We start from the raw sequence: 14,241 nt of genomic DNA, 5'->3' as shown, positions 1-14,241 counted from the left end.
TATATAATTAACATATATATATATATATATATATATATATATATATAATATATATATATATATATTAAATATGTATGTGTGTGTATGTGTGTGTGTGTTATTGCAAACTAAAATCAATGTTGAATTAATGCAGTTCACCATTGTAAACGAAGGTACAAAACATAATTCATTTAAAAAATGAGAAAAAAAAAACAGTTTGTTTTTTTAATGAGAATGAATTTTTTTTTTAAATCATAACAATTATAAAGTGTACGAAGTACGGTTTTTTTAAAAAGTGATTTGACTTATATACATTCCATTCTAGTACATTCTAGATTTATCTTCATTACAGAGAAATATTTTAAAAACGCGTAAACCATCTGTATCAATTATTGGAGATAGATTAAAATGCTGTACGTTTATCACAGATAATATTTAATTAATTTATATTATTCGTTATATATAGTAAATGCTAATGAGGTAAAGACATGAATCAGTTTAATACCAGATAAAACCTCAAACCCCAAGAAGCTGAGAAAGAGTCTATTGCTAATTCAATGCAGAAGAAAATCACTATGTACAATAGAGAAATAAAATAAAAACATATATAAATTATATTTTACTTCCACCAAAAACAAAAGCCCAAACACAATCATATACGATTATTTATAAATTACAATATTTAGAATACAGCTAAAATAGTGATTCTAAACATTATTTTAGGTTCTGATATCTTCAACAAAAAGGGTCAAAAATTCAAATCAACAACAAACCAATTATTACTCGAATGGAGCTTACTTTTTGTAGATAATTTCTTCAACTTAGGCTAATGTATTCTATTATTTCAATATATTATCCAGGTGGATTATTTTTGGCAAAAAAATATCAAGTGACCTCACCAACCAAACTTCAACCCAGTCTGTATGGGTTTATTATAGGTCTGGAGACAGCAATACGTTTCATACACCAGATACAGTTTAGCGCAACAACTTCATCGGGGGGCAATAAAGAAAAATAGAAGAAAAAAAATCGTACTTGGAACATTTCCTTGACAGTAACCATTTCCTCGCCACCCAGTTTTTTCATCTGCATCCACCGTTTGTCGTTTTCTTCTCGTACAGCTGCCTCGTATTTTAATCTGACTTGCTGTTCACTTTGGATAGTCTGAAAGTAGAATCATATATTCCATGAAGATTTTTAATATTATTATTAATTCAGCTTCACTAAAGGGAAATAATCGAGATAATAATTTGGGGAAAATGAATTAGAACTAAACGGTCTGTTGAAAAATGATAACTAATCAGATGAAATCTATGCTTGTAAGAGTCTTGAAAAACTGATGAAATATGATGATGATGATGATGATGATGATGATGATGATGATGATGATGATGATGACGATGACGATGATGATGATGATGATGATGATGATGATGATGATGATGATGATGGTGATGTCAATGACGATAATGATTAGCCGCATCGTTGTTACTGCTCTCTTGGTGGAAAACAGTAAGGCATTACGATACCTGATAAGAATCCCCATTATTAAGGATTACACAAACAAATACAATGACTTACCCGTTCAAGTTGGGTGAACTTCTCTTGTAATTCTTCTCTCAGTTTGATTTCTTTGGTAAGGAGCCGCCTGTTGACCTCTTCCATCGTCTCCGTCATGCGTCCCTGGAGTTTGAGTTTGTCATTCTCTGCATTGTGTTCTTTCTCCCTCTGGATCATATCCATGGCGTGCATGGCTTCTTCCCTCTTACGGTTTTGGTCCGCCAACCCTTGTTGGACTACGTTTAATCTGAAACATTAGCAATAAGGTCCAAGCTGATGCGTTGTAATTATAGCGCCTCACATGCGTCATGCCTCATCCCACATGTTGTTGGCTTTGCACCCCTTGTAAAGCCCTTTGAGCACATTTAGTGGTTGTTGCGCAATATAAAAGCTCACTTATTTTCTTAGTTTTAGATAGTTTATTTTAGAATAATAGCACCGTTACTCAGAGATTGTTCCAATTAATTGCCGTTACAAATAACCGATTAACCGGAAGACATTATTTGGAAAAGGAAAAGCCGCAACAACAAAATTCCATTTAATCAGCATTTTCAGTAAAAATAAGTTCCAATTACATGATTCCACTGAATAAAATTACTAATATAAATAAATAGGCACATTTATAAAATAAGTAAGGATGGTTTATATCACATTAAATGCGCCTCATAACGCTGATTCATTTATTCTCCCAGATTGTTATAGAAAGAAACACAATGTTCTCTTCTTCTTGTTATCCTATTTGTACTATCATTCTTAATACATCCATCACTACCTATAGCCAGGCACTCATTTATGGCCGAGTAAAGTAAGGTAGTGTTTGTAAATTGTCTTAAGCAAGTATGACCAGTATAATGCCCAGAGTTTTACAAAAATTGCTATCCATCTGGCCAGTGACCAAGTTCGACATTGCTTGACTTTTACATGATGAGGTACGGTGCCAATGGTTCAATACGCTTTTGTTTCTACATTATCATTTTTGCTTACTAATTAAAATCCAAAAAGCACAAAGCAATGTCTATACAATGTCTGTAACATTCAATGTATGTTTGATGAGAGCAGGAAAGAATTCACAATGGAAACATGAACTCTTGTGAACAGTTTATAATAATAATAATAATAATAATAATAATAATAATAATAATAATAACAATAATAATAATAATAATAATAATAATAATAATAATAATAATAATAATAATAATAATATAATAATAATAATAATAATAATAATAACAATATATAGTAACAACAATAATTGTAATAATAAAAATAATAATAATAATAATAATAATAATAATAATAATAATAATAATAATAATAATAATAATAATAATAATAATATAATAATAATAATAATAATAATAATAATAACAATATATAGTAACAACAATAATTGTAATAATAAAAATAATAATAATAATAATAATAATAATAATAATAATAATATTATTATTATTTTATTATTATTATTATTATTATTATTATTATTATTATTATTATTATTATTATTATTATTATTATTATTATCATCTTCATCATCATCATCATCATTATAATAATAATAATAATAATAATAATAATAATAATAATAATAATAATAATAATAATAATAGGTGATATTTGTAGAACTAAGAGCATTTAATCATCCCAACCACCAAATAGCCTTTGTGGTGTAATATCTAGTTGCAAGTTTGACCAGTTTGATCAAGAGGTCTAAAGTTAATTCCAAATCGAGACATTCTGATTTATTTTAAAAAGGGGGGGGGGGGAGGGGGGGGGTTGTCTCAAAGCGCTATTATGTTGAGATAAAATCAATATCGAGAATTGAAAGCAAAGCTAAAATTACTAAAATTACACCATTTTACCTTTTTAAAATTAACGATAGTTCAGTTGGTAGAGCACTTGCTTCACAAGCAAAGGGACCGAGATCGATCTCGGGTGCAGTCGAGATTTTTTCGTCTCCCCCCCCCCCCCCCACACACACACACCCCTTCCCCTGTTCACCCAACAGTGATTGGGTAGCTGGATCTTTTAGATCTGGCGGAGAGTACTTTGTGATCCCAAAGATAGCAAGCAATTGCTATTGTCCGTTTCATGCTATAGAAACCGGGATAAACTTCGACTCCAAGGGCCTCATGGCTCTAAAGGACAATAATTGACAAAATTGGTAACCACTTATTTTCACTTATATTCATCTCACTTATATTTCATACCTCTAAATCTAAATATTCTGTTTTCCGCGTCTTGTTAATCCCGACCTAATAATATCGTACTGACGTGGTATGCCACGATTAATAAAGCACAAAATAATCGTTTTATTTTCTTCATTCCTTACTTAGATGATAAACTATTCTCCAGAGTCCGTCTGTCGTTTGCCTCCTGGTCTTGTCTTGTTCTAAGTTCCATAATTACATCTCTCAGTTCAGATAACCTGAAAGAACAAACGAAAAAAAAAAACATCTATAAAATAAATGTTATACAATTTGTATAAGTTCCCCTTTCTTCTAAAAAGAATGCAAAAGCGTTTATTTCATGTTTCATGTCGATTCTGGGCTGGCTGGAAGTGTTGTGGTTAAGGTACTGATAAATGGAAATTTTGAACTTCTGTGATCATTGAATGGCTTTTTAAATGAATAAAGAAAGACAGATTTCGAAAAAGGGAAATAAATAAATATGAACAATTACAATGTATTGTAACAGATTTATCATGCTCAGCACGATTAATAAAGCTTCATCTTTCCACATGATTACCGAAATGACGTCTTATACAGTACATGTCGTAACCTGACGGCCTTACATTACGAACTACGGCTCCCTTATAATTTCCGTTCCCGCCAATAGCCAGGTACCCATTCACAATGAGTGGCGAATGTTTGCAAAGTGCCTTAGTCAAGAACACAATGCCAATGATAAACATTTTGAGATAATTGTAACATTCTTACCATGACTCTACTCTATTACGAGACAGACACTGATGCCTACAAATCAGAGAAATGCTGTTTTATCAAACGATGAAGCAGTCGATATACGAGGTGGGCTGGTATACGAGTACCATTTGCTCACATATCAAAATATGTTTAGGTACAATCATGAAACTTTACACACGTACTCTCAAACCATACTTCAACACTAATGTGCAACAACTAATCCATGTGGTGTTGAGAAAATGGGTCCCAAGACAACTAACTTCAGAAACAAAAGCGCAGAGAAGAGGCATTTGTACCCAACATTTGAAATGATATGACAAGGATGGAGAGACTTTTCTTCAGGAAATTGTGACTGGTGATAAACCTTGGGTCCACCATTACGACCCGGAAACCAAATTAAAGTCATTGGAGTCCAAATTAAAGTCATTGGAGTTCAGGCATAAATCTTCTCCACTCCAAGCTCAAGGAAATTCAAAGTCACTGTCTCTATGGGAAAGTTCTTGTTTACCATTTTCTGAGACATGGAAGGCATAGCTCATATGGAATTTCTTGAACAAGGGCAAATAGTGAACTCTGAACAATATGTTTCAACGCCACGAGCCCTCAAAAATAGATTCGCAGGGTTCGAGGTAGTAGAGATTCGATATTGCAGCATGACAATGCGAAACCACACACTCCTCGTCAAACTCGGTTCAAACTTCCGACCGTACAGCTCCCTAGCCCTGCAATTAGCCCAGATCCTGACCCATCTATTTATTGTTCCCCCAGCTTAAGAAGTATTTGAAAAGAAACCGTTACAGCAGTGATTTGGAGGTAATGGCAGGTGTTCGTCAATGGTTCCGAACAAAATCACCGGGATTCTTCGTTACGGCATGCGCCAAATAGTTAGGCGTTGGTAGCTCTGTATTGCTCATGATGGTCATTATGTGAAAACATAAATGGTACGATACATAGCTGAGATTCTATGCTTTCTTTTCATGAATTATTTTTGTATGTGCTATTGAAAAATAAAAAAAGTTATAACAAAACGGTACTTGTATATTCGCCTGCCTTTGTTTATTAAGCTGTCTGGGGAATGTAAAAGTATTAGACAAAATAAATTCTAATTTGAATCTAACACAACAAAATTATTATCAATTATTTTGCCTTTTTTTATTTTTCTTTCACTCCGATCCATTTCTTGTTACGTATTTTTGTTGTTGTTATAATCCTTACATATTTTTTTTTGCTCAATACGTTCAACGATTGAAGCAGACAACTCACCCATCTGCATGTTGATTTGATATTAAAATCAAGTAATTAGTAGCCATCGTATATTATACCTATTTTCAACTTGTCCCCTTAATTGAATTGTGCTTGTTTCTGTCGTACTGTACATGTCGCCTTGCTTTCTGAGAGCATCAAGCTGAAAAATAAAGGATCGAATTATATTTGATAAAAAGCATCTATGTGATATACATATTAGTTTAACACGCAATCTTTAAGTGAGATATTCTCTTATTTAACAAGAGTTCTTTCTGTTTTTAAAGATTTTAATAGGAACAAGATGCAAAGTTGATCTTTTTCAAAGATATTTCATATTTTTGATCATGACATGAACTGAAGACCGTATGTCTCTCCTTGAATGCTTATGACAAAAGAAACAGTAAAAGACAGATATTCATAAGGGCAATCAGATGTGTCATTGACAAGTGATAGATCCAAATCAGCGGCTCATTCATGTCCTTATCCAGGCCCCTTAAATCCCACTGGCCCTAAAAAAAGAACGTTCTTCTTCTGCTATTATTTCTCTTGAATTTTTAATAAAAATCTTTCGCTCAACAAATCCCACCTATTTGCTAAAAATGAGATACTTTTTCAGTTTCTCTAATTTCTACATACCTTGAAAAATGTACATAAAATTTATCATTAAAATATTTATCATTTGATTTCATAACATCTTGAGGAGTCTAACACTTCAAAATATAAATTATCTATTAATTTATCGTATTATTCTTGTTTTGTTTTGTGTATGTTTTTGTTGTTGTTGTGGTTTTTAAATTTTTATACATATTTTTTTCTTTTCTTTTTGTAACATCTCCTAAAACTCATGCCAACCTGTATTTTGTTCTCTTCCTCAAGACGCCTTGATTTCATCTTGAGTTCCCCAATAGTTGTGTTTAGCTCCAAGCCCTGTCCATCTACTTTGGTCCTAAGAGAACGAATTTCCTCAGACATTGAGTACGCCTGCTTCTCCAATTGATCTCGGCTATCTCTAATCTCGTTCAGAAGAAGAGATAATTCTTGGATCCTTTGGAAAATAAAAACAAAAAAAAAGTGTCATACAGCTTTACTTTGCATAACTTGAAATAGGACAAAGAAATTATCAAAACTATAGGTGTGGAATTAGATAACAAAAAATAGCTGATTCTTAAATAATCTCTACAATGCACTCTTGTAGAAATAAACTGAACAAGAGAATAAATACCTTTCTTTTTTTTAATAATTTTAATCAATTCTTTTGTTGCAATGAGTTTGGAATGTAATAGTCATGCTGCCGTCATTGGCACGTCATAAACGTTCTCGTCAGTCCCCAAAAGAGCCTTTTTTCGTGAAGAAGAGAGTTTTTGCATATTTTTTTATTTTAATTTTTGAAGTACTTTGGTCCTAATTCTTGCATCGTTGGAAAATAACTGTGGGGCAAAGATTATCAGTATCAGAGTAGAGACAACGCTAAAATATCCTTAAAATGCTACACAAATTAGAATAAAACAAGTTCTTGATCCTTGACATTGCACTGTAAATGTCTAATCATATGGATACTATTATTTATTGATGAAATATTTTCATTTTCGAGGAAATTACGCAAACGGTTTTTTTTTTTTAAACCCACACATTACTGCTATCCTCTGTTAATGTGAAGGTCTCTGTGAAGGTCTCAACTAAATATGAGCCGTTCAATATGTGATCCGGTGACGTTGATAATTTTCCAAAATCAAATGTTTAAAAAAAAATATCTCGCATAAAAAAAAAACAACAGAAAAAAAACAATAGAATTTGAGCATTTATAAAGAGCAATCTCCACTAACGTGCTCAAAGCGTTGTACAAGGGGTCCGTAATCAACATCAACACTTAACATGGAGGACAAGACATGACGCCTATTAGGCGATATTATTTTTTTTCTCTGATAGAGACTACGCTGTTAACAACCAGGTGCTCATTTTACACCTGAGGACGGTGGAAGAATGTGCATAAAGAGTCTTTTCCAAGGACTCAACTATGCGCCGCTCAGCGCAGAACTCGAACCCAGGACCTTTCCCGATCCGAAGGAGAGTGTCATACCACAAGATCACATCATGGCCGCACACGTACTTGTTTGTCTGTGTGTCTTTCCTGTCTGTCAGATTCTTCTGACTTGCCACAACCGCCTTCTCCACTCCCTTAGTATGGTTGACTAGCGATGACAGGGTGGACCGTTCCTCCAGAATCTTATCCTCAGCGGTCCTGATGCGGTTGGATAATTGTGTGATGAGGTCGTTGACGATTTGCATGGATCCTTCCATCTGCTGACGGGATACCTTTTCATCCTGTTGACGATGGGACAATAATGAGAAAGGTTCAAAGTTTATCTAATCTTAGGCTTTCGCCAATAATTCATACGATTTAATGACAACATACATGAAAATGAGTTTTAAAATGGTATATGGAAACAAAAAATAAAATGATACCATTAATAACCACAAAAATACAACAACGGTAATACCACCAATACTTACAATAATAATAATAATAATAATAATAATAATAATAATAATAATAATAATAATAATAATAATAATAATAATAATAACAATAATGCGACCCATCGTCTCAAAACGGTATTATTTCGGATGAAACATGATGATTCAAAGTGGATTTTAAGCTTAACTTATACACTTTAATGCTAAAGATATGTGACCATCGTCTCAAAACGGCTATCTCGGAATAAATAAGATGTAGACAATTAAATTGAGCTAATAAAGCCAAAATACTCAAAATGAGGAGGTTAAATATTTTGAAACTTAAAAAAAAAATTCACTCTATTCAATGGAGGCATTTGTTTTAACTTAAATGTTATAGGTTATCTCAAAATTTATTTATAAGCATAAGGTCCATACCATCAAAACACCGTTTTCAGAAGATATGTCACAAATAGATTACTTACTTGATGAAAAAATTGTTTTTGTTTGTTATGTTAACTCCCCCCCCCAAAAAAAAAAAAAAAAAAAAAAACCTCCAATATTCTAATTGTGACTCATCGTATCAAAACGGTATTATGTTATGTTGGATTGACTTCAATGCTGAAAATCGATTTTATAGTGAAAAATATTTTTTAAACCTTGGGTTGAGTTAATATAATATTGACAGCAACAGACACCCTTGTAAAAAGTGGCAAAAAACTAGAATTTTACGTTTCTGGGCTTTTCGATTTCAAAAATCTTTGTTGATATATTACGATGGCGTCGCGCGCAAACCGTCTATGTCCAGAAGAGGTAGTTTTTTAGGAGAGCGAAAAAACCGTTAATTAGTAAATGAAATATCAATTTCAGATTTTAATAGGCTAATTCAAGCCAATTATGACTTAATACAATCACTGATACCATAATTTTGGTTCTTTTGTCGTGCATTCATTATTTATCGGACTTGTACGTTTTGCACGTCGACAACGTGTCACTGACTTAGACGGTTTGATGTGTTGTTGACTTAGACGGTTTGTGAACGAGAGTTGTGGTCCTTCGCATGGGACTTGGATGGATTGTGCGTGGGTTATTGCATCTTGCAATACGTATGGACATTGTAAGACTGGTTATTTCAACTTGCAATACTTTTGTTTTTTGATTTATATCTTTAAAAAACTAAGTGACCAGTGGGGAATCAAGCAATTTTTTAGAATTGTGGAACCTAGCTCGGTGGTCAGTGAGTCTCGTCTTAAATGAAGTTCAAGCTTCCACAGACGTGCTGAATGAACAGATGGGTTACCATTTGTGTTTGTCTTTGCTGGGTGTTGTGTCCTCAATTAAGGCACGTTACACATATTACTCCATTCGACATAGGTGTAAATGAGTACCTGGCAATAAGGACAGCTCCGTCTTTGTCCGAATAATTGTAAGACGCCTAACTAACGTTGTGTTATTTCCATTGTGTTCTGTGTCTGTTTTCAACCGGGGGGAGTAAATCGTGAAGCGCTTAGGGTATTCGCGGATGATCACTATATAAGTGGAATGTTTTATTATCATTTTACTTATCCGATTTGCACAAACCCTACATCAATAGTCAGTCGACACAGTAGATTATAAAAGTACCGTCTAACACTCACAGGAAGCTTAAAGAATAGAAGAAAGTGCTTGAGGAAATTATTATATTGGACGGTGGAAAGGAAATAATAGACGTTTTACAATGATCTTGTCCTTAGAAGCTGCGAACCCCCCCCCCCCCCCCCCCCTCCCTCCCTCTTTTGAACACCCAAAAGAAAGGGATCAAGCGGGAGACCCCAGTTGAAGTATTTAGCATGGGAACATGTAGTGTCCGTCCTTGAAACACTTGATATAAAATTGCAAAATATCTTTAAATTCATTTCAGATTGATTTATTAAAGTGAATTGTGTAACAGATAATAAATCACAATTGAAATATTCATTAAAAAACTATTTATTACTGGAAGGGAGTTGATCCCCACGCCCTAATTTGAGATTTACCCAATCCTCTGGAAAATTAAATTAAAAATGAATTGACCCAAAAGGACACTATTTTAAGGCACAAACGTCTGTGACTTTTTCCCCAGCTCCAGGGTTAATACTTATAATCTCTTCTTTGCCAAATGTTTCAAAGTATTTGAAGAATTGGAATTCCAAGTACTTAACTTGATAGGTACGTGGCTTCCTTCTTGCTGACCTTATCAATTGCACGTAATCAAGAGGTAAATAGACGTGAGCATTCTACAGTTGTCTTTCAACTGTCGCATGTACGCTATCCACCTCATTTGCGTGTAACCCCGCTCCAAGATGTTTTACACCAAAATCTTTTCATATTTGATGCAAAACAATCTCAGAGCTGTGGCTAACACACGGTTACAGTTTTGATAAGTGGGGTCATCAGAGATCACAGTCACTGTATCAAAATGATCTTTTTTATTCGTGAAACTCATATAAACATGTCGCAAACTCATTAGCAGTGAATGCCCCCATTGTCTCGTTCCAGAGACAGGAAAGACAGTCACCAGTCCCTAAATTATAAATTGAGTACTAATTATGCACCTGCAGTTTAGTTTAGTATACAGTGCAGAAGCTTTCAGTGCAAGAAACAAGTAGCACACGCTGTACACATTCCTCTCATCCCAACTCATCCACTGCCACACCTCATTAAATATCTTGCTTCGGTCTTCGTCATTTATCTTCTTGCATAGGTGATACTGTGCTTTACACGAGCATCGACCCCCCATTGAGACTGCCTATTTTCAAGATTGAACAGATTTATTTGACTCATTGTCTAATCTTCTGCCAACATAAGCCTTGCCTTGCTCCGGTAAGCGTTTGTTCAAATATTTCTTCGAGATTTTTCTACTTTTGGTTCCCTCACATTTCATCCCCTTCCATCCTACTCTATCCACCTCATCGTATTCCCCACTGTCCACATCTTCACTTTTCACCCTACTATGGTCACTTTTCACCTCTTAACCTTCCAACCTAATACGGTCATTGTCCACCTCATTATCTTCCACCCTACCTCCAGCTGCCCTACCACTGTTACTGTCCACCTCATCTTACACCATACCGCTGTACACCTCATCATCTTTTCCCCTGTCTATCTCCACCTCATCATTTCTGATCCTCTCACTGTCCATCTCATCACCTTCTTTACCACTTTCACTCTCCATCTCACCACTACTAATATTACAAAAGTTAAACATTTCTTCATCAATACTAAACTAATATATCCATGTCAGATTGTACATCAATCAATTCCGAGACAGATAGATTCAGAATGTCCTGAAAAGGCTCATGGGTTTCTCTGTGCAATTGCACATCAGGTGATTCAAGAAGCTTTCGTCTTTTGGGTTGCTTCTGAGTCTCTAAACCGAGTTGAAGCATTCGTTTACCACGGCTGTAAGGCAGCATGACGTTAAGCAGTTGACAGAAGTAAAACAAAACAAGTGAGCTAATTATCTTCAATAATGATAGAGAACAAAAGCTATTAGAGCAATATCAGTCCATGTATTTTAATAACTTTTAGAGAATTTTAAGAATCTTTTTCTTTCTTGGGTGTATTTCATTATGCCAACAGTGTAACATTACATTTGAAGTATACCTCTCAATATCAATTTCAAGAATTGAGAGTACGATGTTGTGATAAATGATAAATTATTAAAAAGATCAAATAAATACATGAGCCAGTCTATGATTTAAACAATGATGCTATTGGCTTAGATTTTTTTTAAAAACTCATCAAGTTGAGGAAAAGGCATTGTTGTAACTGAGACCAATCACCTGACGTAGAAACAATCAAGAAGGAATCACAACGGAGATAGACGTTTTGAGACCGGCCATTTAAAGACCCTATGGACTTGTACGGTTTGATCACATGTCAAATTCGCCAATTTAGAGTTCCGTGTTTTCTTAGATATTAATAGACATGGTGTATCGTAGGATATAGAATGAATTAAGCCAATAAAACGATTTCATACCGATCGCGGACTTAGACGGTTTGCGCGCGACGCCATCGATATGGGTCAGCCCAACGTAATGCATGTTAGATGTGATTCTTATCATTGTTATCATTTAACCCTCTCCCTACCAACTATAGAAAGTCGTTACATTTGTTACATACACAATGAACATTTTTATTATGCATTCAGATTTGTTTTGTACATCTCAGAATTGTAAGAAATATATTAGACTTGTTATAGTTATGTGAAATTAATGATGTTTTGTTATACGTTCTTTTTCTGGAACAAAATTGATTAGTATGTAGACGTCTACTCAATTTTTTAGAGTTTGAGATTAAAAATTAAATGTATATATTGAGTAGGTATGACATTTTATGGGAAAATATCCTGAAAATGGTCGGTAATGAGAGATTTAACCTCTTTTCTGATCTCGTTCACTCCGGCATAATATTCCTTTGACACGGTGGTAGCAGCTTCTTATGGTTCACACTATTATGTTATGACGATCGACCCAATCAGCAAAGTCCGGTCCGCATTCGTGCACCGTCGCGAACCCGCCTGGTAGCATCGTCACAACACGCCTTTCGACTAGATGCTCTGCCGTTTCGGGTTCTTGCCCACAGCGTGGACATATTGGACAGGAAGTTAGACCCCACTGATGTAACGTACCGGCCGTTAGGCAGCTCCTCGACCGAAGCCGATTCGCAGCTACCCAGTGTGGTGAAAATGTGATGTAAATGAATCAATTCGGCATAATATTCCTTTAACACGGTGGTGAAAATGTGATGTAAATGAATCTATCCGGCATAATATTCCTTTGACCCGGAGTGAAAATGTGATGTAAAGGGTAAATTCTGACAAAGATAGAACTTGAGCTCTGATATTAATGATTCTGAATTAATTTGATCAAGATTGTGATTTTTTTTTGGTTCAGTGAAACTTGGAGCAAAAGGGACAGAATTATAGAATAGCGTTGATGAAGATTGTAGTAAATAACAATGAGAACTTGAATGTAAGCTTCAATTTAATGATGTTATTTATTTCTTCGAGCTTTTTTGAGCGGCAACATTTACATTACCCAGTATTCTTCGTGAATTGTAGTGGAATTACGTGATGGTAATGATGATTATCATAATAATGATGAGGATGGCGATGATGTTGCTGTTGATGATGATGGTGGTGTTGGTGGTGGTGGTGCTGATGATGATCTGATGATGATGATTATGATGATGATGCTTATGTTGATAATGATGATGAGGATGATGATGATGATGATGATGATGATGATGATGATGATGATGATGATGATGATGATATGATGATGATGATGATGATGATGATGATGTGATGATGATGATGATGATGATGATGATGATGATGATGATGATGATGATGAAGATGATGATGATGATGATCATCATCATTCATCATCAGCAGCAGCAGCAGCACGAGAACGATGATGGAACTTTTGTGAGTAGTAACGCTTTTACTCAAACTTTTGCCACTCATCTAACTTACCTTTAAACTTTCCTCATTCCGTCTCACCATCATCCTCAGCTCCCCTTGAAGTCTGATCACCTCCTCCAGCAACGCCCTGTTCGACTTCTCCGTGCCGCCTAGTCGAGACTCCATTATCCTCAATCTGTCCTCGGCCGCCTCGACGTCAGCGCTGGTCCTGAAACCTGCAAGTAAGGAATCCCTGCTGTTGACGGGAAGGAGAGGCACAATGCTCTTGTCGACAGTCCCAGGGTTGGGAGAGGCGGACGGGATGGCGGGAAGTCTGGAGGTTTGAACCCCCTGGCCCCCAGGCCTATTTAGAGAAAAAAGTGAAAAGGAGATCATTTGTAATTCTTCTTTTCAATACAGTAGTTTCAACTTGCAGTTTTAGTGGGTTGTTTTAGCTCAGATTGTAGTACATTAGATCATCTATATAGATTATCTCTCTCTCTCTCTCTCTCTCTCTCTCTCTTTCTCTCTCTCTCTCTCTTTCTCTCTCTCTCTTCCCCTCTCTCTCTCTCAGACACACAAACACAAAATATATTATATGTGAACACATATTTAACACATTGTTTTATAGAGGATATACATAATGTA

The 14,241-nt window shown here is 34.9% G+C and overlaps 1 protein-coding gene across 8 annotated transcripts in view; it reads right to left on the bottom strand.

Moving 5' to 3' along the window:
- Window positions 1-14,241, bottom strand: part of LOC144972762 (coiled-coil domain-containing protein 154-like) — a 105,159-nt gene that overhangs the window by 63,028 nt on the left and 27,890 nt on the right. For all 8 annotated transcript variants that reach the window (XM_078914370.1, XM_078914369.1, XM_078914373.1 and 5 more), the window contains exons 2-8: window positions 13,666-13,957; window positions 7,819-8,033; window positions 6,564-6,756; window positions 5,789-5,871; window positions 3,875-3,970; window positions 1,561-1,786; window positions 1,015-1,143 (exon numbers count right to left, since the gene is read on the bottom strand). In XM_078914370.1, the coding sequence (XP_078770496.1) occupies window positions 1,015-1,143; window positions 1,561-1,786; window positions 3,875-3,970; window positions 5,789-5,871; window positions 6,564-6,756; window positions 7,819-8,033; window positions 13,666-13,957 (1,234 nt within the window). The remainder of the gene's footprint in view (window positions 1-1,014; window positions 1,144-1,560; window positions 1,787-3,874; window positions 3,971-5,788; window positions 5,872-6,563; window positions 6,757-7,818; window positions 8,034-13,665; window positions 13,958-14,241) is intronic.

This window comes from Berghia stephanieae, chromosome 5, assembly GCF_034508935.2.
Source record: "Berghia stephanieae isolate SIO BIC M18660-M18661 chromosome 5, UCSD_Bste_1.3, whole genome shotgun sequence".
Lineage (NCBI taxonomy): Eukaryota > Metazoa > Mollusca > Gastropoda > Nudibranchia > Aeolidiidae > Berghia > Berghia stephanieae.
The sequence above is the reverse complement of the archived record's forward strand: the minus strand, read 5'-3'. Positions and strand labels throughout refer to the sequence as shown.